The 23328-nt window shown below is 34.1% G+C and overlaps 3 protein-coding genes across 5 annotated transcripts; 1 reads left to right on the top strand and 2 right to left on the bottom strand.

Annotated features, from left to right (window-relative positions):
• Positions 1-28: 28 nt before the first annotated feature.
• On the bottom strand, positions 29-11749 carry LOC126875732 (tumor necrosis factor alpha-induced protein 8-like protein). 2 transcript variants are annotated; one of them, XM_050638622.1, is made up of 5 exons: positions 11436-11747; positions 2821-2899; positions 2537-2638; positions 1404-1675; positions 29-1307 (listed from the first exon to the last, which is right to left on the bottom strand). In XM_050638622.1, the coding sequence occupies exons 3-5, from the start codon at positions 2544-2546 to the stop codon at positions 954-956; spliced, it is 636 nt and encodes a 211-aa protein (XP_050494579.1). In that variant the 5' UTR covers positions 2547-2638; positions 2821-2899; positions 11436-11747; the 3' UTR covers positions 29-953. The 2 variants fall into 2 exon arrangements, with proteins under 2 accessions (XP_050494579.1, XP_050494574.1); XM_050638617.1 differs by lacking the exon at positions 2537-2638 and having other exon boundaries at positions 11436-11749.
• A 311-nt stretch (positions 11750-12060) lies between these two features.
• LOC126875699 (geranylgeranyl transferase type-1 subunit beta) lies at positions 12061-13941 on the bottom strand. The gene is made up of 3 exons (XM_050638592.1): positions 13073-13941; positions 12603-12963; positions 12061-12526 (listed from the first exon to the last, which is right to left on the bottom strand). The coding sequence occupies exons 1-3, from the start codon at positions 13607-13609 to the stop codon at positions 12414-12416; spliced, it is 1011 nt and encodes a 336-aa protein (XP_050494549.1). The 5' UTR covers positions 13610-13941; the 3' UTR covers positions 12061-12413.
• A 28-nt stretch (positions 13942-13969) lies between these two features.
• Positions 13970-22739, top strand: LOC126875567 (zinc finger RNA-binding protein). Of its 2 annotated transcripts, none has more exons than XM_050638518.1 (11): positions 13970-14286; positions 14562-14725; positions 14844-15185; positions 15592-16158; positions 16261-16974; positions 17054-17378; positions 17462-17649; positions 18627-18775; positions 20004-20099; positions 20364-20484; positions 20760-22739. In XM_050638518.1, exons 1-11 carry the CDS (start codon positions 14237-14239, stop codon positions 21041-21043), a joined length of 3000 nt encoding a protein of 999 aa, XP_050494475.1. In that variant the 5' UTR covers positions 13970-14236; the 3' UTR covers positions 21044-22739. The 2 variants fall into 2 exon arrangements, with proteins under 2 accessions (XP_050494475.1, XP_050494478.1); XM_050638521.1 differs by having other exon boundaries at positions 14072-14286; positions 15703-16158.
• The last annotated feature ends 589 nt before the right edge of the window (positions 22740-23328 follow it).

The raw sequence follows: 23328 nt of genomic DNA, 5'->3' as shown, positions 1-23328 counted from the left end.
AAGTGAATATTAAGAGAAAGAGAGAGACTTGTCTCATTACAAATAATTTATTAATGTTATATATATATATATAGTATATATATACATATATATATATATATCAATACAAGATTTTTATTTCGCTTAGAATCATCACAAATAACGTGTAAAGAGTGTATAATGTATACAAAACACGCGACACTGCAACATACTTGTAGTACATGTAATGTAAATGTTCAATTTAATTATCGAGGCTTTGTCATGACTATATTAGATATGTTGTATTTATTTTGTGTGCCGAAAATGTATAGATGCGCATTATGTGAGTAAAAACGGAGGGCAATCCGTCTTTATAGATACACTCGTCGATATGTCAGAGTATCAGAATATAGCTCTTTGACGAGTGAAAGATTATACCTTCAAAAGGATATCTTTGGAGCACATATCTCTGTCAGTGCGTCCTTAGCGATGACAGATTGCTTCTTTTACGTGCTATTTTGTCGGGATTAACAAAGTAGTTTCTACCGTAATTACTATAAACCCATCTTGGGGCATAAATAAGCTCATTTCTTTTTTTTTTTTTTTTTGGTATAGATTGACAATTGATATTCTAACGCACAAGTCTCGTAAATAAATATACACTGATCGTAACAATATACATTCTGAAAATAAATAGAGTATTTCACAATTATTGCATAAATTGGTGAGCACTACTGTGTGAAATCGATCGATTCTCACGACAAACATTATATTTCAAAAGCCTTTCTCGCGTCGAAAACATATTTATCATTATCTTTTCTTACACAGGCGATCGCAAATAACTGGTATCACACGTACACTTCTTTCTTTTCCTTTGCTTTCTTCTTTCTAAAAAATAATCAGGGAGAAGAGTTATTATCCTTCCTTAATTATCTTGGTAATTTTCGTTCATGCTCCCCGTTAGTCACGAAAGCGCAGTCATGTTTAAAAAGGAATCAAAGATGCCCAGCATCTAAGGCCTTATTTATATCACTAACTAGCATTCCGAGGATAGATCTGTGTTCCGAATCCTGTCTAAAAACGGAGTCCAAGAAGTCGGAATGCGTTAAGAAATCGAACACTTGATCACACCGATCTTGAGACTTGTCTGTGAGATGTGGCTTTATGAGTGCCTGTATCGCGGTTCTGCATCGTTCTAACGATTTGATTAAGTACGCCCGATCGAAACTGAACTCCAATTCGTAAAACGAGACCACAGACATTGCTACAGCTCTAAGGGCAGTTCTTATTTCCACGAGTTTCGCGTCGTCGGTGGCGTTTAATTGTTGATTACGTTGTAGGAGACCCACCTAAAATGAAAGTATTTAACGAATATGAGAAATAAAATCGCGATTACTTTGCATATCTATGTCACAGCAATCATCGAGAGAGAGAGAGACAAGTACCTTAATGGATAATTTAACGATATTCTTTAAAACCTTTTCAGGCTGTTTCTTGTCTAAATTAGAATTGGTTTTCGCGGCTCTTTCCATAAGCTTATACAGATTGTCCAAAAGTGACGTAGTGGCGTCATCTATCAGCAATGATCTTCCGGCCCCTGTAGATACGACTCTGCCGAGGAGTTTTTTTTGTGCACGAAGACCTAAATCACGAGCGCGGCTTCCGGTGCCCCCGGCGGGATAAGATCCGCCGTTCAATGTAGTCGCCGACTGCATCACTGGGGAAAAAATTGCAAACGCTGTACCATCTGCTCGGGGAGATATGGGGTTGAATAATGATCCTTTTGTTGCATGAAAAGATCGACTTGTGAAAATAGTACAAAGGGTGCATTAGGAAAGTTAGTCTATAAGTTAACTGTTCTATGTATTGAAGCGGTATGAAAGTACGAATTTATATTAAATACTAAAAAAGTTTCTTACGAGATTTAATACATGTATGTACTTGTAACAGCTTATGAAACTTATCTAAGAGAATTATGAGGCACTGTTATGCACAAAATGTACACATTTTCATAACACAAAGATAAAGTATTTTGTTCACAAATTATACCCAATTATACAATAAATATTATTAATATATTATTAATTTCAGTTTGATCAGTTCAGTTCAGTTCAGATTGATATGGCTTAATAAACATCATGTATATACATGTAATGTTGGGAACCATATTTTCTTAGAGTGAAATATAATAATAAGACATTCATAATAAATAATGCAATAAAAAATAATATGACAAAAAATTTACAATAATATTCAACAAATTACATCCAAATGTATATTAAAAAAGTGAAACCTATATCGTTTTCAAATCATGTCTATGCAATCTTTTTCCTTCTTTTGTCTCATAGAATTTATGTTAGAAATTTTTCAACTACTTCAATATACTCTGTACCAATGTATGTATATGTATGTATGTATGTATATATATACATTTATATACTAGTACACTACTACACTAGTATATATATATATATATACTAGTTAAAATAACATAAAATGTGATATCTTATTGATTTATCCAGACGAAAATAGTAAAAATGATAGTTTGCATTATAATGTGTGTATGATCAGAACTTACCATCAAACATTGGTAGACCGCTGTTTCCTCTAGGCGATAACGGGATTGTGAATGAAATAAAGAAGTGTTCTGTGAGCACGGTCGAAACTCAGGCAAAAGTAACTAAAATAAGCAAGGATGTAAAATGAATCAATATTTAGCAAAACATATACATAAAATGATATTATGTCAAATAAATTAAATATGGCAACACATAATAAAATGATGTTGCGCGCGTTGTGCAAATGCGTGTGTTCTTATTCATGGGAACGAATCAGAGCATCGTACAGTTAACATTTGTATACCTTGATTGCAGTCGGTTACAGCTACAAGATGATAGAGCAGCCAGCTCTGCAATTCCATCACTGCCGTCCCCCACGCCACCTGAAAAAACACATTTTTATGTTCGTAAAGAACATGTGAGTTGATGAGAAATAGTTTCATACTTAAAGCGAGTTATGGGTTTTTTGAAATTGTAATATATTTTTTTAATGTTTAGAATAACAATATATTTCTATTATAATATTTATATTGCATTCTATTATATATATTTATATTTGTTTGTCATTTAATCTTTATAAGCATTGCTTTCATTTGAAAATAAGAGGTGCCTAACAGACGTTAACAGATTGAGACAGATTGTTAACAGACGTTAGCAGATTGAGAAATAGGAACATTATTATTATTTATTATTCAATATACATGCTCTGTCTTTAAAGTAACATCAACACGCATTCCGTGCCACGCGTGTCATCAACCACCCACATGTATGTACATACTTGCAATAGAAGCGAAACTGTCTAGCTAAACGAAGATGTTATTTTAAATTCAGTCAGAAACTTATAACTGTTATTTGGTATTTCAAAGTTTCACAAAAATTCTTAAAACTCACGTACTTTCCAATCTATAAAAATTTTAATTGAAACTGCAATGAAATAAACATTGAATTAATTCAAGTACCTATAGTGTATTCAATATTGCAGATAAACCGATACAATTCAGTAATTATAAGGATTTCGTGAAAAAAAAGTTATCCCTGTTTTCCAATTATCTCCATAAAATTTCACCGTTAGGCTCCAATTCTTTATTTCAGGATCAAATTATCATTATAGAATTAAATTACCATTACAAAATAGTTAAGAATGGAACAGAAGAATAGAAAGAAAAGAAAACAAACGATCGGTGCAAGTTGGTGGAGGGCAAAGAATTAAATAGGTTGCAGCATACATGCTCCCTCATTCGTGTAATTTATGTCAATAACTGAGGTCAAACTCGATACACTGGAAATGGAACGTAATGTGCGTGTGGTTTGTCGTCGCGAGGTATAATCATATATGTATATACACACACATATAGACGTTTATATCGAAGAGGTATAGTTGTATGGAAGTTGGATCGATTTGTAAGGAGCGTCAAGGCAAGCCAGAGACTCTCATTCTCGTTTATCGACGTAATAGGGGCAAATGGATGCGCGCTACGGGATATTACCTAGTCTCGATACGGTTAGATCGATATGTATTTCGAGAACATGACAAATATCGATATCGATCGAGTATTAGAGTACCTCAAAATTCCCTATCATTTTACCCGAATGCGAATTTTCAAGATTTTCGAGCATTCGACTGATCTTAAGATATTCGAGAACGTCCGAAACGTTTTTAAACGCACTCGAGTTATCGAAACGCTGGAAATACTCACGCGCGTGATTCGATCTATGATCGTCAGGATGATCGTTCAGATTAAATGTATTGTCATCTACTAAGTTCATATATGATAAAAAAATCTAAGAAACCACATTGTGTCAACATCTTTTCACAAAATGATTTAGTAATTAAAAATATTAGTGAATCGTTAAATTGCAAGCTGTACGTTGTAAGTTATAAGCTTCTTTTTTATAATTTTATAGTTTTATGTCAAATAGTGCAATCAAATAATTCGTAATTTATGAAATTTCTTTATTATTTTATTATGAAGACTAATAATTTAAAATTGATAATCTATTGATAACTTGTAATTTCATCGATAATATTAGTTCAATTGTGCATGAGAACCCAGGTAGATATTTTTTGTATCGATCGAAAATCGTGGATTCATAACAAATCCAACCTTTATTAAATTTTTCAATTACTTAGACGGCAGCGATAAAGCACAAACTATTAGATAAATACTGCAATTATAATTTTACAAAAGTAATGTAATATTATATAATTATATGAACAGTGTTACATAAAAGTAAGCAATTAAGGCAAAAAAGAAAAAGGTCTGGATAATAGAGTGGCTCTTAAAGTGGGAACATTAATTACACGGAAGTGTAATAAATAAATTGAGGTTTCACTTTAGGGATGGTACTCAATTACTTTAAAACGTCAAAGGTAACATATCTAAATTTATCGTGACTGATTCATCCAACTAATCCTGATTAATTCTAATAAGAATAATTCATTATCGTATGTTTAGCAGCTAGTATTGTGCGCAAATTCTATTAGAAGCATTTAACCAATGAAATTATTGAATTTCGAAATAAACCAATAAAATTTGTAACTCTTTTGGTGAATATACTTGATTTATGAGGTAGTAGATCATACTGAAACGAGAGTCCTATTCCAGTCGTATCCTAAATCGTTCGTACCGCTTAAACACTATCGAACGATATTTGCGATATGCAAGAATTAGTACACGGTAGTTTGAAGTAAAACAAAATAAAATATTTTATAAAAGTAAAAGCATTACACGCAAATAACAGATTTGAAATGATATTTAAGCCCTTCAAGACCGACTTCAACAATATTGTTTCTATCTAAAAGAAATAATTTAATCATAAACTAGTTTTCTTATCTAAAATACTATGTAAGTAATTTTAGATAATTTATAGATAAATTCTTATAGTTATTTTTTAAATAATTTTTAGATAACTCTTAAATGATTTTTTAGGTACATACATATATGTATAGTATAGATAAAACTACCCAACTAATGTGTATCAGACAATATCTAATCTATTCAATACAATTCTAAAGCAGGAAATTAAATTCCAGTTGAAAGGATTTAATTGATGTATTGTCCTGCTGGGAAACACCGTAAAGTCGTACGACTAAAACAAATGATCGATCGCTCGCAGAACTTTCGCTCTCTTTGCTTGGTCGTTTCCTAACTACAATAGATCGAGTTACTAGCGCGCCATTAGGCGGTTGTCGAGTATCCATATTAAGCGCATTATTCGCTATTGACATCGTCAAATTTCAAGGTGCACGGTCCACAAATTCTTTCATCAGTACAAACTAGCTACGTATTTTGTTTTGATCAGAAGATCTCTATAATTGGAATACATTTTCTAAAGTGATCCACTTTCTTTTATTGGAACAACGACCCGGAAAAAAAAGAAACTACATTTTCCTCGAAACAATTTTCAATCTTTTAAATTCGATAATTAATTACGATATAGGTTTAGAAAAACTTTTCTTATCAATGTGTAATTTAGAGACTATGTATATAATATGGGGATAAATAACTTTTCCGTAACTTGTTTCACACTTGCAGAGATCAATATCTAATTGTATGTTTAGTAGTTATCTAAAACCAATTATATCACGTCGTAATAACAAAATAATAATACAGAACGTAGTCCTTATCTATCAATACATCATTTTTATTTGTAATTCTGTAAACGCGTGATGATAACAAACTCCGGCTTTATTATTGTACTTTGGCTTCTGAAAAACAATTTAATTAAAACAACGATATTATATTATATGTAGTTACGACGATTATAAATATTAAAGTCATTGAAATTCGATTTATCCATAATTTATCTACAAGTTAAATTAAAATACACCTTGTCAAAGGTGAGCAAGTGTCTGGGGATATTTTTTAACGGTAGCATATATTTGTACAGTGTTGTGCCATAACTCGCATAAAATGAGACAAGAGATACGATACGGAGTTTATAGTTTCCGGTAGCGCTTTAAAAACAGGTCAAAGATTCTATTCTGATCTTCATTCGTGTCAGATCGGTGGCTCCATGAAATTTTCTGTAATTTCGTTTTCTTGCTTCGCTCGAACATTAAATATCTATACAATAAATCTGGTTTCCGCGATGAATCATTGCTGACTAATGCATTTCTGAACTGTGTTATCTTACTGATACAACTAATAATCATGATTACTTGAATAATGAATAAAACTGTATATAAATACACAAAAATTATTGCTAAAATGAAATTTAACAGAAGATATTAAAATAACTATTTTATAGTATAGTCTTCTTTCGAAAAGTTATACGATTATTTAAATTATTTATTTAAAATATTTAGATGACAGAAGTGAATTCTTCGTGGTTTCATGTTTTAAGCTAATGCAAAATAGAGACAATAATTTCGTAAAGAAGTTAAAAAGTATAGATAAACAGGTGAACTGCAGGTATATTTCCGAGTAGGCTGGAGGTTCGTCATTTCTATAATTAGTTATCTGCTTCGTTCTATCGCGATGTGTCGAAGGATAGGACCTAACAGCCCACAATTTTCTAACGTATGCACGAACATTATTTTTAACGTCAAGAACATGTACACGTCGTGTGTGCACGCGACACTCTCGTTTCTTGCCAGCTTGCAAATTGAACTTTGCAGGCAATTTTGTTCGCATTGCGTCGTATTGAATAACTGTATCTGAATCTAGAGAGGCAATTTCACACGTGATCGAATCTATAAAATTAAAGAATTATGACGGTGCGAAAAAACTCAATTGGAAACGTTTCGTTATTTCTTTCAAAAGGATGGACTTTTATATTCTTGACGAATGATTATTATTTTGTTAAGCTTATCGCTGTTGTCTTTATTAAGTAATAATGATCTGCAATTTCTTCTCCATCTTCAATTTCCTTAACAATTTTCACATGCGATTATATCGATATTTACCCTATACTTAATTATGGTGAACTTATATTTCTAAATGTTTGAAGCAACGAATCGTTGAAATTCATATATCGCATTATGTGTTTCTTAGATTTGTGAAGTTTAGGAACCTTCTAAATTAGAACAGTCCACGTGGAAATAGTTAATTCGTTTTAATTTGTTTGTTCAGCAATTCGGGTAATGGAATTGTCGGTACCCTCGTCAAACGATTTTGGAGCGCAAATGATCTGTCACTCTTTCTTCATGACAGTTTTGATAACAGCGTCACATGCAATTAAGTTTACGAAACGGAGGGATTTTCCAAATAAGAATAATAATCCAATGAGTCTCCTATGTTGACTTATATCTTCAACGATTCGAGTTATTAAACCGTCGTTATCATCATCGAACCATCATTTCCCTTACAAGTGAGACAATAACGTACTTAGTTTGATGGAATTAAAAAATGTATTCCATTATCATTAATTTGATTCCAATTTAGTTTTTTCAATAGTTGGAAGTAATGAATAGTCGCAATATGATTTCGAATGGAAAGTCAATCTTCATTTTCTTTCCACTTCGTTATTTCCTTTACGTTTATATGATATTTCCATACGTTTATATAACGCCACTTATATCAAGCCCATTTATTTGAACGTTAGTTCAATTATCCGATTATATGAATTTCTGTCGGTTAAATCCATTTATCTGAACGTGAACTGTTATATGAACGAGAATCATTCTATTACACGAACTCCAATTATATAAACTATTTGACTTCCGATAAATTTATGTAAGCGCAATTCTACTACATATACATATGTATATAACTAATTTGATGAGATTGAAAAGTGTATTTCATCACAAAACATTATGTAGAGGTATCGAATCAAGCGTTACTCCAATTTATTTATTTTTTGTTTTTGTTTTTTCATAATTGAAAGTAACGAATGGTCGAACGATTTCAAGTCAAGTGGCAATTTCCTAACCCTCGATTTCTTTAACGTTACTTTTTTATATAGTACGTATACACTGCATTTATTTAAACGAAATTTTAGTCGATTGAATCCACATGTCTGAACGTGAACTATCGTATCATAGAAAATAAGCGGAATCAGCGGATTCTTATTATATAAACTTCAATTATATAAACTGTTTACGCTCCGATAAATTCATGTAAATGATATTCTAATATATGTGTATATGTAACTAATTCGATTAAACTAAAAAGTATATTTCATCAGGCAAAGCATCAGATAAAGAGATCAATCAAATCAAGTAATACTGCAATTTATTTTTTTCAACAATTGAAAATAACGAATCATCAAACGATTTCAAATCGAGTGGCAACGTTCGTCTTCTTCCCAACCCTCAATTTCCTTAACGTTTTTCTTTTTATTTCGAAAGATGCAGCTGTCACACCGACAGCTGTGCAACTGGCACGAACCTCCTTGTTAAACTGAGCATCTTGTCTGAGAATATACCCACCACCTGCCCTTCGATCGATGTGTTCAGCTTCATGTGTGTGCACGAACGCACATGTCGTACACAACGCGGTGCGCACGTGCTCACATGGACAAAGTTACGAGAAGGATTATACTCTATCCACAAAGGTCACGCGTTCGTCTGTTAAATACGACTTTCGAGAGGTCCACGTTCCTGCCTGGCTAACTTGTAACCTGTAGCGGTCGTTTTTGGATATCGATCCCGCCGATTGCACACGCAAGATTCTCTCACGGAATCGTATCCAATTTCAACTTTTTATCCTATCTGCCGAGCGAATCTCAATTGTAATCCTTCGACGATCTTAACGAGCGCGGGACTATGTCCTCGCGATATCGACTTTTCTCGATATTCAAACGTATTTGATTCGACGTGTAGGTATGTGAGAAGAGTATTTTATCTGATCTTTAGATCATATGCGTATTTTGAAATAATTTTAAATAGAATTAAATATACGATTCATAACGTACAAATATGCGAGAAGGATATTTTTATATGTAGAATTGGTAAGTAATTTTTGTGCAGTGATTATTTTAGATATTATATTATATCTATTTTTGAAATATATAAGTTTTTTATTTTAGCTCCTTTAAACTGTGCGACTGCTTTTAAGCAATTTTAAATAGAATTAGATAATGAACTGGATTATCAAAAATCTAAAAAAATCGTTTCATTCTCAATTTCATTCATCCGTATCCGTTTATATATTTGCATATATTTGCAATCGAAAAAGATATATATTATGAAATCTATAAAAATATTCAATGTTAGAAAATATTTTATTACGTGACAAAACAAATAGGATATGAAATTTTATGATCTCTCTTGGAAGAATGTACAAGATGCATATAATGAAAAAGGAAGAACAAAATTAATGTTGTGTCCTTCAGAGCTCTAGGAGGGACATATTTTCATCGCTGCCTCTGTTTTAAGCAGATAGCTTATTCAAGGTTGAAGATACAGTTGATCCTATACGTATAGCATTGAAATTTCAAATTACAACCTGTCGCACATCGTGAATAAATCCATCATTCTTAACATAAATAGTTACCTTAATTATTCTTCAATATAAAACATAGTTCAAATTTTAACCGAATAAAAGTGTACGGAACATATAACGCATTAGAACGCATTATAAAATACGTATGGGGTACATAACGTCAACGAAATTAAAAAGTGGGATTCAATCTTAAGAAAAACTGAACAGAGGATTGCAGAATTAAAAAATTATGAGATAGTAAAAAGAGACGTCATAAAATATTAATTACCTCAATTTAATAAGTATTTCATAAATTACTTAGATTCTTGGATTCTCTAAAAAATGATAATAAAATGCAAATAACATCAAGTATTCTAGTCTGGTATTTCTACATGAAATGGTCTAAGACTTTTGCACAGTACTGTATATGCACCTAACCCATAATTTAGGCAAATTGATTGATTGATGAAACGCGAATCAGCTGGTTAAGTACCACAAATGAAGTTGTCGCAGTCATCGAGAGCGCACATATCAGACGGATTTGCGGAGATAAAAATAACTGGCGAAAAACCATACTATTGTGCTGGTATTAATTAAAAACAGAACGGTGAACGCCCGTTGTACAACAGTCTCATTCATTGCACGGTTACTTGTTAAGGTTGCCTTTACAGGCTCACATTCCGTAGACTAGACGGTTCATTTACGTTATAGCGCGATTTACATTGAGCCGAAAAAGATGTTTACCCCATATTTCTATCCCCCTTTTCTGTTTGCCTTCGGATATGCACGATTGCGTGGATGAAAATCGTATACTGTGGAAAATTTCACGCTATACTGATAATCGATTAATTCGCGATACCTTGGACAAGCTTTGGACGTTATTTTCTAAATATACACAATGTTTTTGTATTACTCTGTTACTCCTCTTGGTACCCGTCACTTACACGGTGATAAATGCACATACGGAATTAAGTTACATGCATCTATTCAGCCACGACTAACTGACGCAATTAAACGGACTCGTCGGTTTTGCGAAATTCAGTTTCCATCGTGTTGTGTATACTTTCCTTTTCACGTGACTCAATGTCATGATAAGAGTGATGGTACGAGAACTATTCTCTTTTCCGTTTCCGCGAGTTATACGCCAACTGTGGTTTCGTAAGTTCCCAAGTTTCTATTTATCTTTAAGTACATATATGTATTATTATACTGTGAACTTTTTCCGCTCTTTTTATTTTGATGGAAGTTAACTTCCAACATGATATCATCACGAAATGACGATGTGAAATATCAAATTTTAACGACCTCACAGAATAAAAAGTAATTTAAATGTAAATAAATAACTTAAAAAGAAATACTATTAAAATTAAGTATAGAATTTAAAAATGAATTTTATATCGAACAATCTCTTCGATCACGCGCATTACCCGACGGTAAATACGTTTGTCCTGAATTATGTATGTTTGAACGATCGTTTAGCGATTCCATTCTTGACTGTAAAGAAGCAGTCTTGTTCATACCAAATTAATTTAAATTTTAGACGCGCACTAACCTCTGCTGATGCCTGGGCCGCGAATGCGACCCCAACACTTGACAATGAAGTTTCTCTTTTCCAACAACCGTAGGATAGATATTGTTCTATTGTTTTGTTTGCGTTCCACTTTGTTTTCGTGCGCGTTAGAGATTCCACCGGTATGATGAACCTTTAAAAATATTTTATCGAACTAGACGTAATTGAACACAATACACATGTATGCGAAAAAAAAAACGAGAAATCACACCGGCAAAGATAGAACACTCTCTTCTCAAGTCTCACAGTCTATTCGACTGAACGAACGAACGTCGTCTGTTGTGGTCTGCGAACCCACCCCGGTTACCATGGAATCATCGCTCCGCGAGGTGGGGCGCATGTGGCATCTACGCTCGGGCAACTTCGCAGTGTTAAGGAGTTTTCTCCTTTGCAGTACGCGCTCATTCATCGACGGTGTCATTGTGAATATGAAAGAACGGGATCTGACCACGAAACTTCTTCATTTAACGATACAATATAATACAATGCTTTTTTGGATGAAGCATTGTGTTAATAATTTCTCAAAAAAAGTGAAAGATACTAGTTGAATAATAATTTTATAAATTTTTATTATGATGTAGGGTATCAATTAGAAATACTTTGTACATATTTTTTTGTTGTTTTTATTAGAATTTTTAAAATTTGTATATACTTAATGACACTTTAAGATGCATTTAAATTATGCTATTGTTTTTCCTCTTATTTTCAATATGTGCTTTGGATACATGTTCAACAAATGTCTTAATTGAAACAGAATAATTGATAACATACCTCAAAATCATAATATTTTTGTTAATTGACGCTTTTGGAATAACAATTCTAGGCACAGAGGATCTGTGGAAACTGTACAAATAGGATCCATGGAAATGCAAAAATGTTACTTTTCCTTCGTACTTTAAGCTCTGTGCGTTGGATATGATATTCAGTTGTTGCAAATACTTTATACGACTGTTAACTGCATTACCATACTTCATGAATTTTTAGTAAATGTTTATACGCTCGATCAGAGATGTTAAGCGCAGCGTTCATTACGCATAAACCAGTTTCTCCTAAGAGGCTTAAACCACATAAACCTAAAAAATTATGTATTCATATTGTATATTATCTTTATTGTACATTATTTTTATGGATATCCTATCTGCTACATACCTAGATAAGTATGAAGAGGATCTGGGAGACAGTCAGCAAATTTTCCAAATCCTCCCACGATATTATCTTGAGTTTCAAGCAGGAATGCCCTATTTTCATCAGGATCTGATAATTTGTTAATATCAAGCATTTGTAGAGTTGCTCCCACCCAAAAACTATAACAAGTATCAGAAGGTTTTCCGGGTCGCCCATGAAAGCCACTATCTTGCCTCATAAGACACCATCTTTTTAGTCTGTTTAATTGATCATTTGTCAATACATTATGAAGTTCGTTCATGAGAAATAGGCTAGCTACAGCACAAAATGTAGATCCTCCATGTGATTCAAGACCAGGTCCTTGGCCCATTGCTCCATCATATGACTATAATCATTGTTGAGATATTGTGCTATGATAAAATTAAGTAGACAGAGCCAATTTTTGTTAATACTCTTTATAAGTAAAATAAAAAGAGGAAAGGATAAAAACTTACAATGCTCTTTAAAATGTAGTCAATTGCTTTTGTCTTGTCAATGCCTGACCAATCATTTAAAATTATAGATATACAACAAGCACAGTAAAGAAACCTCATATCACTTTCACATCCTGTTATAATAGCTGTAAATGATCCATCTGGATTTTGACATGCTCGCATTCCTTCAATAATAGATTCTCTGTCGACTCGACTTAAATCATCTCCAAGAATTAAGAGAGTAACTAATCCAATATATGTCATTGCTAAATGACCACATTGATACTTTGGAGCATCCTTTGGTATTGTTGTCGAAGGCTGAAAGCCGGAGCGTGGTCCAGCTCCGGTTACTTGAAGCCCATAGATCCAGTCTATTGCCTCTAATTTAGTTTGTTCGCTAAGATCATTCAAGCAATTCAATATGTCTAATCCTGATATAGCAAAAAACGCCACAGCAAGTCTAGAGCAGTCAAATTCTGCTGAACATGAATTGGGCATAATTTGCAATAACCTCTGGAAATATTTAGCATGCTTTTTCTTTGCTAACTGCGGTGGCATGATGTATCGCGAGTTTGTATGATTAAAAAAAAAATAATATTTAAAATATTTACGGTTACGTATCGAACGTAAGTATTACTTTCAAATTGGTTGTGCGAGTGGAAAAAGATTTCATTAGAATTATGATAAGACCTACTAGAGAGCGCTTCAATTCTAAACGATAGATGCAGTTACTAATAGGGGGCGTGAAAAATAATTCGTTGAACGCACGCGTCACCGGCAAACTAGCCCTTTCTTGCGCACGCCGGACGTTCACTGCAACACGCACCAGCCGCGAAAATTACACAAACTACATACTACCCCGGATAACGGAGATAACGAGAAAACACGCAGTAAGTTAAGTTTCAATTAACCGTATACATCTGTCCGCTTCGTGAATACTTTCTCGCGGTAGTTTCTCTGGCTAGTACGGTAGCGCGTTGATTTGCGCGGAGGTAGTTTGTCGGAGGACGACGAAGGGTTCTCGTGGAAGCGGCCACTGAGGGCGCGGCATTCTTGCAATTGTTGCGCCCGGCTCCAACAGAATAACCAATAGGAGCCGCGGCAGCGCCGCCATTCTATCGAGTTCGTGGCACGCCCTACAACTTCCTCCATTGTCCTTCTTTCCGGGATTCTCTGCGAGGAAGGATGGCTCAGAACAATTATTTTGGGTTTACTCACGGCGGAACGCAATATGGGTACGAAATCGATTGCATACCATAATTATTAAGTAGCTAGTGTTAAGTTTTTCGAAAATTCGTGACGGTAACTACGTTGGCGGGAGTAATAATTGTTCGTTAAAATCGGTGCACGCGAGAGCCCAGCCGGCTTGGCCGCCATTTCTTGCTGAGAGTAGAGCGTCCATCGAGCGTCTCTCCCGGGCACGGATCCGATAGAGGTCTTTTTCGTTTTGCGTTTCCATTTTTCATTGTATTCCTTGTCTGTAAGAAAACCTATTTATTCTTTCGAACAGAGCGACCAGCGCAGCCGCTTATCAGACTGGTCAAGCGGGATACGCAGTAACTCCAGCGGCAACTGCCGCCACGTACACTCAACGACCCGCTGCTGCTGCGGCTACAGGTTACGAAACGTATCAAGCGGCCGCCGCTGCAGCCGCTACTGGGACCACGTACGCTGGTAAGTTCATTTTAATCAATTTCATATTTTTCATCTTTCTTTTCTTTCATAAATAGAGTCTAGTATCCAGTATTTTCGTGCTTACATTCCAGTTTCATAAGGTCTTTTTTCTTTATAGCTGCTAATCCTGGTACTGTGGCTCAGACATACGATTACGGTTACGGGCGTGCTGCACCTGCAGCTACATACGACGCTGCTAAAACTTATTATCAGCAACCTGCTGCAGCTGCAGCGACTTACACTACTACAGAAACACATTATCAAGCTGCGAAACCTGCATATAGCACCACTAGTGCTTATACAGGCACAGCCAGACAAGCTACTACTACTGGACAAGCTAAAACATACCAAGCATCAAGTACAGCTTATCAGCAATCTAATCCTACTCAAAGTGCTACCTATTCTTCAGGATATACAGCTCCTGCAACACCCGCGGCTACACCATCGACAGCTACAAATAGTAAGTTTTCATTAAATTATATATATATATATATATATGTATATATGTTAATATTTTTCGCCAAGATTAAAAATCCTATGTAAATGTCCTGCTAACCGTGATGTAGGCACTAATAACATGAAATTGATCCTCTGGGTATTGGAATTGATACATATGAATGATACAATAAAATTCTGCTAATATTTTAAACCATGACATGGCTTAAAAATTTAGCTGAATTGAATCTTTCTGAAGTTATAAAATTGACTTTATATAAAGATTTGTGATTACTATACATTATACGTGATAAATGTTTCATCAAAAGAATAAAGTATTCATTTTGATGGGTACAAGTTAGTAGAATGGTTCCATGAATATAAAGGATTGACTCCTCCAAAGTTTGAGGTTTCAATTTCATTTCCCTTAGAAACGGCGAGTACAACGTATTCCGGCTACGACGCAGCGCTATATAGCGCTGCGACTATGTATGTAGCCCAACAGAGTGCAAACAGCAATTCAACTAACCAGAAGACTGGAGGTTGGCAGGGCTACGGACGAAAGGGATTTGGCACTGGAGGGGGAGGAATGAAGGCAATGCGGCCCAAGCAGCCCCCCAAGCCACAACAACTACACTATTGCGATGTCTGTAAGATCAGCTGTGCTGGACCTCAAACGTACCGTGAGCATCTGGAGGGCCAAAAACATAAGAAGAAAGAAGCTTCTTTGAAAGTACCTCAACAACCACCGGCACGTGGCGCAGGCAACAGTCTACGTTGCGAACTTTGTGATGTAACTTGTACTGGAAATGATGCTTATGCTGCTCATATTAGGGGGGCTAAACATCAAAAAGTTGTTAAGTTACACACTAAACTTGGTAAACCGATACCAAGCGCAGATCCAACAGTTTTGAACCCAAAACCAGCAGCCGCAGCTAAAACTACAGGGGTTAAGAAGCCAACTGTAACAGCTACTCCTAAAATTAACTTTGTTGCTTGTAAGTAATCCTTTTTTTTACAGATACACATTCTATGTTAAATTGAATATACAAATTTGATAGCTATGGAATACATATTAATATCATGTGTAATATTTGCAGCTGGAAATTTGGGGACTGTAAATCAAAATCAAGCCCCGGAAATTAAGACAGAAGAAACTGCAACAGAGGAAACTGTCGAAGAAGCAGCTGTTGATGAAAAAGATATTCAACCAGTTGGTCAAGAGTACATAGAAGAAAACAAATCCGAAGATGGAAAAATCATAAGTTTTAATTGTAAGCTTTGTGAATGCAGATTTAATGACCCCAATGCCAAAGATATGCATATGAAAGGAAGACGACACAGATTTGCTTATAAGAAAAAAGTTAATCCCGACTTAGTTGTTGATATGAAACCAAGTTTGAAGCAAAGAAAGATGTTAGAAGAAAAATTTCGTAGACAACAAATGCGAGACGACTATTTACGACGTAGAGAAGAAATTAATCAATTGGGACCTATGGGTCCAATGATGGATGAGGAAATGATGTATTGGGAAGAAAGACGACGCTATGAAGAAGAATGTGAGTACTATGAGTGGTATCGACGCTATGGACGTGGACCTGGAGCTCCACCAATGCCACGTCCTTTCCCAGGACCACCACCGATGATGATGTTCCCTGGTCCTCAAAGAAGACCAGATTCATCAGATGACAAACATGTATTAGCTCATCATACCACCATATATCCTAAAGAACAGGAACTGCTGGCAGTTCAGAAGATCGTTTCACATACTGAAAAGGCATTGAAATTTGTATCTGATACATTGGCAGAAGCAGGTAATTATTTCTTCTTTTATCTTTTTCTTATTTTATATTTTATATCTGTAGCATAGTTAAAATATTTTTATAATTGCAGGCAAGAAAACAGCTCCATCTATTACTAATGCTACTTCAACGGCTCCAACTACAACTACACCGCAGCAACCTCAACAACAGCAGTCACAACAACAGCAACAAAATGCAGATATAGTCAAAATTAAAGAAGATTCTGACAAAAAGAAAACAATAACGCCGCAGAAAGAAGATGGCAGCGACGGCAATTTGTTTTCATTCCAAAAGGAAAAAGAAGATTCCAGGATATTAAGAGGGGTAATGCGTGTTGGCAATTTAGCGAAGGGACTTCTATTATCTGGTGACAATCACGTTTGTCTTGTAGTCCTGTGTGCAGAAAAACCAACACGGTTAGTTGGAAAAATTTATGTATTTGTACATAAATATATAATTTTGTACACAAATTCATATATAAATATTTTCTTATTTACAGATCATTATTAAATAAAGTTGCTGAGATACTTCCGGCACAGTTGAAGATCGTAGCTCCCGAGGATACTTACAATGTTGGGAAACACCCAGAGTCAGCAGCATTAACTGTTTCAGGAGGCAGCGTGACTGTTAGCGTAACACTTACCAGTCCTTTAATGCGCGAAACTCCCAAACCAGCTGCTGCTGCAGGTGATTTGATCGTTTTATATTTTCATAGTGGCCAAGAAAAGGATAACTGATAATTTTAGAGATTTTACAGAAAGCATTTTTTATTTTCATGCTACTATCTTGAAAACGTGGTTTATGAATTTTGTTTGTTCTTTTCATGGCCCAAAAGCTTCTTTGTAAATTTTTCTAAGCACCAGGATGATGCAGGGGCAGCCAAGGACTTCAACGGTTGCCAGTGTATATACGCTCTAACATGAAAAATTCCTTTTTCTTTTTGATACAGCCGCATTTTAGTGTGTCCACGACTGAGTATAATTTATATTTTTGAAAGGCATTACTATTTAAAAATATGTAAGAGCGTAGATAGAAATATATTAACAGCCATTTTTTAACGGAAAAGAGAGAGCGTAAACTTGGTACGATTAGATGTCGCTTTTCTTCATTTTAAGTTAATTTGTAGTAGTATACTTTATAAGTTATGTCGATAATAGTTAAGCTGGAGTCTCCATTAAGGAAGATAATATGTTATTATGAACGTGGACACGCTTTTGGTATGAGGAAACAACGCTGAGGCAATCTTAAAACTATGGACTTTTTGATCATGCATTAATAATTTTAATGAAAACCCTCTATTATCGAATGCTGTACGCATAATACACAATGCGCAGTTAACTCCTTATTCTTAACCGACGATTCTTTTGATAGCGTTATTTTAATATTAAATTTTAAGTAACGCTGTCAATTTTAGTAAGAAACGTCGGTCGTTCTTTTGTAACGCGAAGAAAGGACGTCCAGGAATAGGAGTAATGCATCATTGTTATGTACTACATTCGATTAGGTTTATTTTTATTTCAATGAGAATGTTTTAGACTATGCCCTCAAGTTTGATGTACTTGAGTTAAAATATAATTATACATAGAGGGAAAACCCAAGTTGGGCATGATCAAACACTCTAAGTGTTGTCTAAGCGTGTTGTGCTTTCTTTGTTGGAATCTCAGATAATGCTGGACAGCAGCAACAGGGAGCTGCTCAACCGCAAACAACGCCCGCGGCGCCTACTGTGACGAAACCGGATCCACCGGATGTACTTCCCAAGGCTAAGTGTTTGGAGGCTTTAGCTGCACTCAGGCATGCCAAGTGGTTTCAGGTTTGAATCAATCAACTCTCAGTTCAAGATCTCGAATTGTCAGTGCCATTTTGTTGGCACTAGTGACTGTTTTCTGTTATTTTTTCCTAATACGTGAAACGCGTGCAAGTTGTCCTCTCTCTCTGTCCGCCAAAAAGAGCAGTCTTAGAACTTCCAGCCTTGTGACAATTTTATTTTTATTACTATCTATCTTCTTGTTGATATGATTTTGTCTGAAATGTTTATTTGATCACGTTTGATGTTTCAGTTTTGTAGGTTTGCCAATCCACTTTATCCACTAATATTACATTTTATGGTAGTTAATCCGAAAATCTTTGTCATGTACTATTTGTAATTTATAATCAATGTGTTAGTTATTATAAGTGGATGGTAGTGGCAATATTTTATTATTGGCAGAATTTGATTAAAAAGGGAAAAAGGAAGAGAAAGAAGTGTATGTATAGCATAATTTCAGAAACAGAATACATCGAACGTGCAATCAGATAGTCTCAGGCAAGAAGTATAAGCATAATGTAAACGTGAATTGTAGCATTTAAAATATTAATGCACATCAAAAGCATTTACATTTGCTTTGCTTCAAATCATCAACATCCAGAATAATAGGAAACTGTTTGCAGAAAGTCGTGTTAAAAGTACGTAATTTTTCTTCAAAAGATGTAGTTTTGTTTGTTTTGTTTATAATGCACTAAATTGCTTTACGATGCTTATGATCAAGCTTATTCATTATTCTGGATTAATCTTAATGCATTGTAGCCTAGACTGAGTCTGTTCTAGGTCTGTCTTAGAAATCCTTGAAGTTAGTGTATTTCTCTTTATACATATGTACTTTATTTCATACTTTCTACATAATGTGCATTGAAAGCACTGTTAAATATTGAAAGACAGACAAGCACAAACACACAGTGGTGTCATAAGTATATCGGGTGTTTTTCAGTTATAAGTTCAATAGTTGTATTTGGCAGTTCGACAAGTGTACAGTTTTTCTGATACGTTGCACTTTTTTTTAAATATTATGTTAGGCATTAATTGTTCAGGAAATACTTAATAAACACCCGATAATTTTGATATGGGCTAATATTTAGGAGCTATAGGCACGAGGCTGGGAGGATAGCTAAAGCCCACACAAAGCAAATTAAAAGTAGTTTAGGGTGTCGCATCTCCAGAAGACTCAGAGACTTTAAAGTGTGTATCAAATTGTATGTACTAAAATACTGATCGTATTTAACAGGCTAGAGCAACTTCACTCCAGAGCTGTGTTATGGTCATTCGCATAATGCGTGATCTTTGTAACCGTGTACCCACGTGGGGACCATTAAACCCATGGGTTAGTATGAAACGACTTTTATGATGCATGTATGATATCTGATTTTATTAGAAGTAGAACAAAGTGGTTTGTAACTATTCAATGGTAATTCAAAAAATTCAAAACTGAATACAGTACTGTCTTGCATAGTGGCCGAGGATTCTGTCTATTTCACGTTAATGTAGAATTTCTGATATAGACTCTTCTTTATATTTTGGCTGGATTCAGTCCCGGTCAGAATATAAGGATTAGATAGAAACAAACAGGTGTTCAATCTTCTTTCAGGCACTAGAATTGTTAACTGAGAAAGTGATTAGTACTGCTGGAGGACCTCTTAGTCCAGGTGAAGCATTAAGAAGACTTCTAGAATGCGTTGCTGGCGGAATATTGCTTCCAGGAAGCCCAGGTATATCGTAATATCTTCCCGCTAATTAATATAATCAGTACAAAAATTCAAATTTTTTAAAATCGTAAAACCAAGTGATGATTTTGATGACGAGACTGAGTGTATTGTGAAATCCATTGTAGGTTCCAAGATCGAGTATTTCGATTTTTTTATCTCAATGGAAATTTTGCAGTATTGCATAGATGATTGGCAATCTGACTTTTATATACTTATATAAAATTTTATATAGTTTTGTATTGAATTACACTGGTTATAAATAATGTATTTCTTCATAGGATTATCTGATCCGTGCGAAAAAGAGCCAGTTGATGCAATAGGCAATATGACAGCCCAACAAAGGGAAGATATAACTGCTTCAGCGCAACATGCTTTACGATTAGTTGCATTTCGTCAAATTCATAAAGTTTTGGGCATGGAACAACTTCCGCCACCTAAATATAAGGGCCGATATGCTAGAAAACGAAGACGTGACAACAGTAATGGAGAAGGAACAGATAGTGAAGCTTCAAAAAAGGATAAAAAAGCAGAGGAGATCAAAATGGAGACTGACTCCAAGTAGATCTACCAAAATATTCGCTTTATCGATTTACTCATAACTTATATAGTATAAGAAATAAAATTTTCTCGTGTCAATTGCTTGTTCAATGAGGTTGTTTCTATATTGGAAAGATATCAAAGTTTAAAACAAGACTAATGATCTATTAATACAGTATTGTAATTATTTGGAATGTATCTCCCTTTGGACAACCAATAGCGCATCGTTTTAATTCGCAATCGTGATTTTAATGGCGAAAGAAATTATTAGGTCGGATTATATCATTGCACCTTGACTTTGTTTTTGAATGTATAATAATATCATAGAGTTATCACGTTTCTATTAGTACTAAGTTTAATATTTTAATGACAAAACATTATGCATTGCTTTGTCTGTTATGAGCAACTTAATTTTTTAGCAAGTTCCAAACATCTTTAAAATAATACAATATTTCGGATTTCATTTATTAAATTTATTTTACGTAAATTCTAGTTTTTACAATTATTATAAAAATAAGCATGATGTTACTTTTAAAATAGTTACACTTTTGCAAATATTTCACTGGATACTTCTAAAAAGACTAAAGATCTTTCCCAAACAGGCAATTGGTACGATTAGTTCCAGCACTAGGATTTTGTCAAAGGAAATGATGAATGCGTTAATTAGTTTTGAATTACTTATTTAGCTATATTTCAAAGTCACAATGTATGACGAAAGTTTAATAGAAAGGGTGGTGTAAAAACTGAACATTTATAAGTTTTGAAAAGTTAAAAGTAGGTTAGTTTGTATTGAGAATTCGTGTGTATGTTGTGTGTGTAGTCGTAAAGAAGTGCAGAATGTTTCCCTGCATAAACAACTCCTAACAACGTATGTTCACACCGCGTGTACTGATTCACGCAGAAGATTCCAAGAAAGCAGAGTTGAAAAATCAATCATTAAAATAAATGCTTTGCTGTCTAATGAGGGTTAAGTGCACGTGTCAAGAATTCTTAATATTTTCCTGTAGTTTGTTTACAAATTTCACCGGAAATCGAATACTATTTCAAAATGTTCACATTTAATAAATTTTTTTGACCTAGTGTATGAATCTTCTGTTGTACACATGCAATGATTGAATAAATCGAACATGCATGAGATAAGAATAAGGTTTTCTTCACTTCCATATTCCTTTGCATATTACAATATCGTGTAAGAGCTTTTACAAATAAGATGAGTTGATAATAAGCATCCTCTTTAACAAGAAGGCCACACACACAATAGCACTTCGATTGTAAGATTATAATTAGCTAATCTTTTACAGAAAAAAAGAACACTTGAGATAAAAAGAAAGTTAATTTATTTTTGGATGGCACCGAGTAGAACTGAGACTGATATTGTATTAATTTTTTAATGAAACATGTAGAAGATAGGATATAAAAGCAAAGGAAATATAATTTACGTTTAATTTAAGAAGATAATTTATATAAATTACGAACATAATTTCATGTAACATTCATTCTGTTTGGTGCAACTAGTCCTTTCAAATAAGTGTATTAATGATATTCAAATTTTATAATTTCGATTTTTCTGCTTCTTATCTTCGTCCTTTAATTAGGTTGGGCTGATACAGGTTTTGAATCATTATAAGACAGAGTATTAAGCCATTTTCGTTTTTTCTGTTTTACAGTATTAATTAAAGTATGTTTGTATATATTTAAATATATGAGAGACATGTGTAATATCTTTAATTTATTATTATTTGTTAAACCAAATATTAATGTAATGTAATGCGCTACATATCTGCAGATATATTACGAAGGAAATTCACAAATTTTTTTCATTCAGTACCTCAAATCTACAAAAACGTGTGTGTAGAGCCTTTATAAAGTTTCAAATCTAAATAATGCATATTATCTTTTCAGTATTAAGAACTGGATGATGTACTGAAATTAAGGTGGGAATTACGTTATATTTTTTTCATATAGAAAAATCATATCAAACGTTCGCTGTGCCATTCTAATTATACTTTACTTTTAAGAACAATATGTGATTTATTTCATGTGAGAAAAGCTATTACGTGTTTTATTATAAACGTACTTCGATAGTAGAAGGTAAATATATTGTTCTTAGAGTTCAGCTATATTATCTGCGAGATTTTTCGTTTTTTTTCCTTATACTAATGATTTGTTGTAATTATTGATCAATTACATAATTGTCTAGGTACTTAAAGCTGGTTACTTCGATGTTAATGATGAAATATTAAATTAACACGTTGAATGCCACGGGGGTCACCGGTAACCGGAGCGACAAGATTAGTAGAAATACATAAT

This window comes from Bombus huntii, chromosome 2, assembly GCF_024542735.1.
Source record: "Bombus huntii isolate Logan2020A chromosome 2, iyBomHunt1.1, whole genome shotgun sequence".
NCBI lineage: Eukaryota > Metazoa > Arthropoda > Insecta > Hymenoptera > Apidae > Bombus > Bombus huntii.
Note: the sequence above shows the minus strand (reverse complement) of the source record. Positions and strands in the feature narration are given on the sequence as shown.